Source organism: Carlito syrichta, unplaced genomic scaffold (genome assembly GCF_000164805.1).
Source record: "Carlito syrichta isolate Samal-C Ts95f unplaced genomic scaffold, Tarsius_syrichta-2.0.1 Scaffold306891, whole genome shotgun sequence".
In the NCBI taxonomy this organism is placed as follows: Eukaryota; Metazoa; Chordata; class Mammalia; order Primates; family Tarsiidae; genus Carlito; species Carlito syrichta.
In genome coordinates, this window is record NW_007250987.1 from 529695 (window position 1) to 539023 (window position 9329).

Sequence of the window (9329 nt, forward strand, 5' to 3'; positions counted from 1 at the left end):
TGGAGGCTGGGGGGGCCAGGAGCGGCCACTGCACTCCACTCCAGTCTGGGCGACAGAGTGAGACTCTAACTCAAAAAAAAAAAAAAGTTTAAATGACCACCGCAGAATTTATGTAATTGTACACTGAGGACAAATACTTTTTCTAGGTTTCATTGCCACTTCTTTCTATCAGACTTCATCCCATTTTACTCTTTATTCCTGCAGTGAAAGAATAAAATGTATTGACTAAGGCCTAAACCAAACCTTTATCTCCTGTATTATCTAACTATTTCTCAAGCTGGTTCAAATTTTGAAGTACAAGACAGGAAAGGTGATACCAACTGACAATTTCCTCAAATTGTATTCTTTTCATGACCTTTATGTTGATAAAATTTGGGTTATCGTGAGCAAAGAACTGGTTGTCTCAGCTCAGTCAAATACCAAGGAAAGTTGGGGGAGAAGTGATATACTGCTCAATTCTAATACAATATGATTTGACAATTTACCAAATGCTTATATTTGTGTGCTATCTTAGGAAACAGAGAAGCCTTCAGAAATCCTTTAACCTACCTACTGACTGCCCCTTCAAGGTCTCTCTGTTTGGCTGGGGGTCCTCCTCCACTATCTGAGAATCCACGCCTGCAATGAAAAAGGGTTCAATATTAAGCACTTGAAGTAAGACCAATATTGCCATTTGCCACCAGGCACAGTAGCTCATGCCTATAATCCCAGCACTTTGGGAGGCCAAGGTGAGAGGACTGCCTGAGCCCACAGGTTCAAGACCAGGTTGGACAAGTGGGTGAGACCTCATCTCTACAGTAAGTCAAAAAATTAGCCAAGTGTGGTGGCACACTCCTGTAGTTCCAGCTACTTGGAAGGCTGAGGGGAAGGAACGTCTAAGCCCAGCAAATTGAGGCAGCAGTGGCTGTGAGTGTGCTACTGCACTCCAGCCTGGGTGACCGATGAGACCCCAACTCAAAAATAAATAAAATTGCCATTTGCCAAGAGAATTTGGTTGAACTTTTCAAAATCTTTCTCCAACTAAAGTCACTTTAAGTGAACAAGCACCCCAAAATGCCTTTACGCTATCTTTTTAAACTACCAAAGAATAAATTACATTGACACAACATTGGTCAATCAACACATTCTTCAATCTCTAGTTTTTCAGGACATAACAATATTTATACAGAAAACGATCCGATCACAGCATGAAACAAAGATAACACAAGCACTGCTACTGGCTCGATCACGAATTTTGCCCAAATCAATATATCCACTGAGCGTACATAGTCCCCACAGTTTTAGTAGGCAGTTAAGTCTTAAGGAAATCTTACCTCAGCAATAAACTACCACGTCCTCTACCTCCACCAGGACCAGAAAGGGCCAGCAATCTGGCTTGGATGGGCCTAGAAGAGATGGACAAATCAGCATAAATATCCCACGTAGACCCATGTAATGGCACCAACTACTTTTAGGGAAGTGGCGCACCACCAAGAGAAAACAAAAGTTCTAAGACGACAGTTTCAGATCCACGTGTCTGCAGCAGAGCAAGGAAGTACGATTTCATTCAACTTCCTCGGTTTTCCAAAAGCCACAGCACAGAAATCACGTCTCCCTCGAGGCCACGGCATGTTAACAAGCCCGAATGGGGTCCCCGTCCCGCCACCCCCCGGAAGCTGCACGTGGGCAAAAGGCCGGGGACGAGGCGGCGGTTCGCGTCCCGGCGGAGTCCCCGGGCCGGGCCCGAGACCGTGGCTGCCGGCGCGGGAAGGGGCTTTGTGCTGCAGTTCCGGGCCTGCAGGGCCGAGGACGAGAATCGGCAGTCCCGGCCTTCCCACAGGCCGGCAAGCCGTGCCGGCGTGCCCAGCTCTGGCTCTCCTTCCTCCGGCACCTGAGCCCGGCCTCCCCGATCTCACAGAGAACAGGTTTCCACAGCGGCCCCGGGAACAGGCCCCGAGAGTCAGTCTTCTCTGGGCCGGCCGCCCTCCCCGCCCTCAATTCACCCGGACCTGAGGGGCGGCCGATCCGAGCTCGCGGTGCCCGTCGGGCCCTTACCTCACGTCATTCGGATCCCGCCCGGTGAGCTTGCGAATATTCTCGTCCACATTCTTGAGGCTCTCTTTGGCCTTCTCTAGCTGCTCCTGCAAAGTTCTCACTGCGACCGCCATCTTCTCCCCGCAGCAGGCTTCGAGACTGCTCTCCAGGCCGCGCCGTGCTATGCCGCGCCGCGAGACGCGAGAAGACTGACAGCTGGGCTCCGCCAATGACGATGCGCGTTGCTTTTCGGCCTCGACCACTCAGCGACCGGAAGAGGGAGAAGCCGCAGCCTTTGTGACTCTGAGCCAATGAAAAGTCGGACAGGCGGGCCCCTCCCTCCCCTATTAGCTGCGGGTGCGGAACTCCCCCTTCTAGCGCAGAGCCTGGGCGCGCTTGAGGGTCCCCGGGTCTTCCGAGACGTGGGCTTGCGAGCCTGCAGTTGTGGCGAGGACAGCGCGGACTTTCCCAAGCCTCTTACCTGTGATGTGACGTGCCTGAGGTCGTTTTAACCCCTGATCACATCCGGGTAGGGCCGAGGCGAGGTTACTTTCCCTCCTTGCCCTCACCTTGGCTAATGATTTAATTAGGAAGGGGCGCGGCCATTCTGTTGTTGCGCATGCCCAGAGCGGGGGGGGGGGCGCGTGCTTCCCTCGAGGAGGTTAAAGCGAAGGCAGCCGGGGGAAGCGAAGAACGGGGAACAGGGCTAGTCAGTTTTGAATCATCACAGCTAACGTATTGTGAGGGGTCGGTCTGACCGAACCTGGGTGAAGCCCCGTGTGACTGATAAGGAGACTGAGACTGGAGATAGCGTGACTCTCCCTTGGTCACGCTAGTTGAGACTCATCCTACGGGGTGAGCCTGCTCTAAGGATGTACGAAAAGGAAGAAGCAATGATGAGCCTGGGGCGGTGGCCCAGTCACCTCAGCATTTTGGGAGGTGGAGACGAGAGGATTTCCTGAGTCCACGGGTTCGAGACCGGCTTGGGGAACTTGGTGAGACCTCGTCTCTACAAGAAATAAAAAAAAAAAATGAGCCGGGCGTGGTAGACCACGCCTGTAGTTCCACTTACTCAGAAGGCTAAGGCGGAAGGATCGCCTGAGTCCAGCAGCAGGTTGAGGCTGCGGAGGCCACAGGCATGCCACTGCACTGCAGCCTGGGCTACAGAGTGAGACTCCAACTCAAAAAACAAAACAAACAAACAAAAACAAACGATGAGACTGAGGAGGCCAGGCATGGTTTATTTAACCTCTTTATTTTATTTATTTATTTATTTATTTTTACTTCAGGTCTCACTCTGTTACCCAAGCCCCGGAGTACAGTGGTCTGATCATGTCCATTATGGCTCAGGGCAGCCTTGACCTTCTGGGCTCAGGCAGTCTTTCCACCTCAGCATCTGGTGTAGTAGGGACTACAGGCTCACACCACCACACCTGCTAATTTTTCTTTCTTTCTTTCTTTTTTTTTTTTTTCTGTAGATACTAGATTTCACTATGTTGTCCAGGCTGTTGTTGAACTCCATGAGGCTCGAGCAATCTACCTGTCTCAGCCTCCCAAAGTGTTGGGATGACAGATGGGAGCCTCAGTGCCCTACTTATTTTTTATTTTTTCTCATTTTCACTTTTTACAGAGACAGGGTTTTGTTGTGTTGCCCAGACTGGACTTGAGCTCCTAGCCTCCACGATTCCTCTTGTCTCAGCCTCCCAAAGTGTTAGGATTACAGGCAGGAGCCACTGTACCTGGCCTCCAGTTTTGGCCTCTTCACCTGGCCTAGAGTTGTTTAACACAGTCTGGGAAGTATTCCTGTTGTTAGTGCCGTGTGTGTGTGGGTCTTCTGGTTCTGCTCTACCTGCACTGCCAATATAGGAACTGGTTTTATTGCAGGAACATATATTCAAATTGAATATATTTGCTCAGAAAAATGTTCAACAGAAAACAATATGAATAGTCTCAGCCAGGCATCCTCCTTTGCACTAATCATTAGTGAGCAAAATATCTTAAGCAGAAGCCACATTCAACCAAACACCTTTTTAAGCTTCCACTATGTAGCAGTAAACTAGATTTTGAAGATAAAGCCTAGAATAAGATATCTGTGGTTCCTGCTTCCATGGAGTTGGCAGGCTTTTGCAAGAACAATAATCACTCATTCCTTAAATATTTATTGAATGCGTGCTATGTGCCAGGTGCTCTTCTACACACTTGGATACATCAGTGTACAAGAAAGATCACTGGGTGACCTCAGTGGTTCACGCCTGTAATCCCAGCTTCTCAGAGGCTGAGGCTGTGGGGGAGGGGGAAAAGGGGGATTGGTCTTGCACAACCTCAGGCAGTACCTAAGGCATGAGTGTGGTAATAGTAGATCCTGTCCACCAATAATGTCTCTGTAAAAATGCTTTTAGGCTGGGCTCGGTGGCTCAGCCTGTAATCCCATGCCTTTGGGAGGCTAAGATGAGTGGATTGCCTGAGCCCGTGGGTTTGAGACCCGCCTGGGCAGCAAGACCTCCTCTCTACAATACATAAAAAAATCAGCCGGGTGTTGTAGCGTATGCCTGTAATTCCGGCTACTTGGAAGGCTGAGGTGGAAGGATCGCCGGAGCCCAGCAGGTCGAGGCTGCGGTGGCCAGGAGCGGCCACTACACTCCAGTCTGGGCGACAGAGTGAGACTCCAACTCAAAAAAGAAAAAAAAATGCTTTTAGAGAGACAAGGGTTCACTCTGTGACAGGCTGGGGTGCAGTGGCATCATCATGGCTCACTGCTGCCTTGAATTCTGGGTTCAAGGGATCCTCCCACCTTGGCCTCCAGAATAGCTGAAACTACAGGCCACCACACCAGGGAGAAATTCTTTTAGAATTAATGGGGGAAAAAAACCTCATCTATTCCTGCTTCCATATGAACTGTTCCTAGGGTCCTGGACAATTTTACAGTTTGTTTTAGGAAGGAGGATCAGTGGGATGCTGTGTCTAATATTTAGTAGGTCCTCCTTAAATATTAGTTTCCTTTCTATCCCACAAAAGACTCAAAAAAAACCTCATGTTATTGTGGTTTGAGAAGTCATCCTTCATAAATCAGTCAATTGCTTACTTTTGACCTCTGTGGTGGGTTTGGACTCCTGTTCCTTGGTAATGGTGATGAGAGTGAGAATACAATCTTGACATAAAGGACTTGATTTCACATGTAGGTAAATTTAGTGCTGGAAAAATAAATTATACTGTTCAGCGTTCTCAAAGGCTTAGGTAGGACTTTTATGTACTTGATTTATGTGATGAATGGGATAAACTGATCCAAACATTAGAAGGGACATGTAAGAAAAAAAAAAAAAACCTACCATGATCAAATTGTGGGAACATGATCTTAAATTCTTGTGAGAGGACATGAAGACTTGAGAGGCTATTGTTAACAATTTGGGAAAACCCAATATGTTCATCTGAGGGAAACAACGAATTTAATTGGAAAAAAATCTTCATGGATTGCCAAGAAAATAACTAATTCAAGGCTAAGTCATACGGTTAGACAAAATTTAAGATGTACAACAATATGATGTATTTGCACCTCTGTGCAAGTTAAATCTCATGACTGCCGTAGAGTCTAAGGAACTTCATGCCACAGTGACATCGCTTTTCTGAATTCTTTAGCATCTTTTCATTCACCTAATACTGAGATTAGTTTGCATTTTCTGGTTCAAGTATATCTTGTTTTTACTTACACAGCCTCCCTTGTACCTTGCACCCCACTCCCAGTAAGCTTCCTCGTGACCAAAATAGCTCTAAATCCTTTGGTGTACCCAGGCTTAATTCAATATGGATTGGGATAATCCAATTCTCAGTATAGCAAAAATGTACGGTCTGAAAATTGATGATTCTTTTTATAACTTTTCATATTGAAGAACATATGGCAGGAATTGGATGCTTTTGATGAAGCCAACAGAAATTCTTGTCAATTTTTCTAACTTTTACACTTCATTTACAGAGATGGCAAAGCGAGCTCAAGTCTTATCTTATCCTCCTCCCTGCTAGATATCGCGGGAAAGGAACCTTCCTCCAGTCTGGGCGCGGGCAGCTCACTCCGGCCTCAGAGAGGAACTCAGTGACCATAGAGCTGGCGGAATGCTGGGGTAGAGGGGACCGGAAGTTGCTTCCTCACCCCCTACCTAGTGGCCAGATCAGGTCTCCGGGGTTCGATTTGGGTTCCTGCCGCTGTTATATTCTGTCGTTCGGCCGGAGGGCTTGGTGGCCCTGGGGGCGGGCTCTCCCCAGGACTGTACCCCTCTCCAGTGCCGGCCATCGGAAGGCCGTGTGAATCCTCGGTCTCCTAGCAACAAGGAGCTGGGCCGCCCCGAGGGACTCGCAGCGCCGGCCCAGTCGCTCCGGCGCGAGCCGGAACCCAATCCTGGGCCAAGCGGCAGTCGAAACCTGGAGTTTGGAAGCATAAACCGGAAATGGCGGACGAGGCGTTGTTTTTGCTTCTCCATAACGAGATGGTGTCTGGAGTGTACAAGTCCGCGGAGCAGGGGGAGGTGGTGAGTGCTGCCACAAGCCCTTGGGGTCCTTTTACGATGACACTGTTTGCTTCCCCTCAGATTTCCTTCAGCTCTTGTCCCATCGACACCCTACGTGTGGCCAGACTTGTCTATCCCCTTGGGATACCAAACCCTAGAACCTGTCGACCTTTGATTCTTCATCTTTAATCCTTTTCTTTCATAGCTTTTGTTGTTTGATTCTTTTGTGTCTGTTTCCATACCTTGGCCTTGCACGCTACAGATTTTCTTATTTTTAAGAGTTGTCTCTACCATGAATTACGGCAGGGTTGACTGCAGAGCTGGTCTGGGCACCCGTACTTAATTGTGCTGGCACCTCCAGCTCTTCTGAGCGGTCCACTGGACAGACCTGCCCCTCCTTCCCGTGCCTGACCCTCAGTGCCACTCCCCACACCTCGAGGACTAATGAAGGTAGAGGTCAAAGGAACGTTTGCAGGCGCTAGGATATTTAGTGCCCATATGTCAGAGTTAGTTCTAGGGCCTAGGGATGTAGTAGTGAATGAAACTGTGGCCTCTTCTTTGTGTAGGTTACTTCTAATATTTAGGAATCATTATTCACCGATTGATTGTGGGCCTGACACTGTGCTAGACAAATAAGATAAAACCCCTTACTTACAGTTCTTGGGGAATAGGGATTTAATGCATAGGTAAAATTAGGTATTGGTTGGTAATTAGGTATAGAATCACGGAGTTGTAACGGATTTTAGAAATACAGTATTCCAAAGTCATGCTCAATCAGGAGCTTCTTCTGTAATGCTTTTAATAATGAGGGGTTAGGGGTGGGGGTAGGTAAAGCATCCTAGGCAAAGGTAAGGGTACAGAGATGTGAAAGAGTGGTGGATTTAAATATGCTTAATTAAGCATTTCATTATGACTAGATTGAATGGGTGGTAAGGAGAATTGAGAGCTGTAGTTAGAAAGAGCCTTGTATGATTGAAGAATTTGGATATTTTCAAGGGAGGATTTTTCAGGAGGGAAATGATATGGTTCATTTGCATTTTAGAAAAACAATCTAGTGTTTGTGCTAGAGGGAAAATCCTTGTAGTGAGAACATCCATTATTGGCTGGAATCACTGCAGGAGATGATGAAGATCTGAATTAAGATAGAGATAATGAGAAGAGAGAACAGGTTTGAGAGTCAGGAGGTGGACTTTATAGGCCTTGGTTAAGATTGGGAGTAGGAATGGAAATGGTGTTGCTGTTAATCAGGAAAGGGAATGAAGAGGAAGAAAGAAATAAGGATGAGAAGATGATGAGTTATTTTGGGGCAGGTTAAATTTTTGAAGTACCTGTGGAACAGCTAAGAAAAGGTAGTTTGTAAAACTACAGGAAAGTTAGGAACAATACATTTGAAAATTTCATTAGGAAGATACCTCGGGAAAAGTTTTGGGAAGGAAGCACATTCTATTCTTACTCAGACTAATCTATAGCAGATTTTTTTTCAAGTCAGAAACTTTGGACTTTATCATCACCAACATTTACTGTTTGTGCAAAGCTAGCCTCCCTTTCTTCCTAGAACAATTAACATACTCCTTTTACTTTATCATAAATTTCATCCATGTATCACCACCATGTGTGCATTTAAGTCTTCATTCTTTCCTCTTCCAATTCTTGCCCAGGAAAATAGTTTTCTTCTTTTTAAATTTTTCTTTTTTTCCCAGTGAGTTAATCCTGAATAAAACAAACAGAGGTACTCTACTCTTGTCTAATAATTTTAAGAGATGTGCTAATCATGTGAAAGAAAAGACATTCATAGTTTTGAATCATTTAAACTCAAAATAACTTTTTTTTTTTTTTTAGTCCGAGTCTCACTTTGTTGCCCATGCTGGAGTGCAGTGGTCATAGCAGCCTCTGCCTCTACCTGCTGGGCTCAAGTGATCCTTGTGCCTCAGCCTTTCAAGTAGCTGGAACTACAGGTGCGCATCATCATGCCCAGCTAATTTTTTGACTTACTGTAGAGAGGAGGTCTAGCCAAGTTGTTCGTGATGGTCTCGAACCCCCGGACTCAGGTAATCATCTCATCTTCGCCTCCCAAAGTGCTAGGATTATAGGTGTGAGCCACCGTGCCCAGCTGTGTTTCTTTTCTTATTGAAAAATGTTTCTGATGGGGAAAAATAATTGAAAGTAAATATAAGCAAAAATTATTTTTAAAACTGCCAGGCAGCCGGTCTTGGTGGCTCAGCTTGTAATCCCAGCGCTTTGGGAGGCTGAGGTGAGTGGATTGCCTGAGCCCACGGGTTTGAGACCTGCCTGGGCAACTTGATGAGACCTCATCTCCACAATAAAGTAAAAAAAAAAAAAAAAAAAAAAGTTAGCCGGGCATGTAGGGCACACCTGTAGGTCCACCTACTTAGAAGGCTGAGGCGGAAGGATCTCCGGAGCCCTGCAGGTTGAGGCTGCAGTGGCTGGGAGCGTGCCACTGCACTCCAGTCTGGGTGACGGAATGAGACTCCAACTCAAAAAAACAAAACAAAACAAAAATGCCAGGTGCGGTGACTCATGCTTATAATCCCAACAGTTTGAGAGACTGAGGCAGGAGGATCAGTTGAGCCCAGGAGTTTGAGACCACCCTGGGCAACATGGCAAGACCCTAGCTCTACAAAAGTCCAAACATTAGCCAGGCGTTGTGGCATGTACTTGTGGTCCCAGCTACTCGGGAGACAGAGGTGGGAGGATTGCTTGCACCCAGGAAGTCAAGGCTGCAATGAGCTATGATTGTACCACTTCACTACAGCCTGGGTGAGAGTGTGAGAGGCTCTTAAAAAAAAAAAAGTAGCTGGG

General features: G+C 46.9%; 2 protein-coding genes across 4 annotated transcripts in view; one reads left to right on the top strand and one right to left on the bottom strand.

The window, feature by feature from the left end:
• Positions 1–2238, bottom strand: part of PNN (pinin, desmosome associated protein) — an 8834-nt gene extending 6596 nt beyond the window's left edge. Inside the window, exons 1-3 of the mRNA XM_008063514.1 lie at positions 2035–2238; positions 1314–1385; positions 550–618 (exon numbers count right to left, since the gene is read on the bottom strand). Coding sequence (XP_008061705.1) covers positions 550–618; positions 1314–1385; positions 2035–2147 — 254 coding nt within the window. The 5' untranslated portion in view covers positions 2148–2238. The remainder of the gene's footprint in view (positions 1–549; positions 619–1313; positions 1386–2034) is intronic.
• Positions 2239–6166: 3928 nt separating this feature from the next.
• Positions 6167–9329, top strand: part of TRAPPC6B (trafficking protein particle complex 6B) — a 12631-nt gene continuing 9468 nt past the window's right edge. The window contains exon 1 of one of the 3 annotated variants that reach the window (XM_021715238.1): positions 6167–6530. In XM_021715238.1, coding sequence (XP_021570913.1) covers positions 6450–6530 — 81 coding nt within the window. In that variant the 5' untranslated portion in view covers positions 6167–6449. Of the gene's footprint in view, positions 6531–8534; positions 8558–9329 lie in introns of those variants that run through there. The other 2 variants (XM_008063515.1, XM_021715240.1) reach the window with 2 other exon arrangements.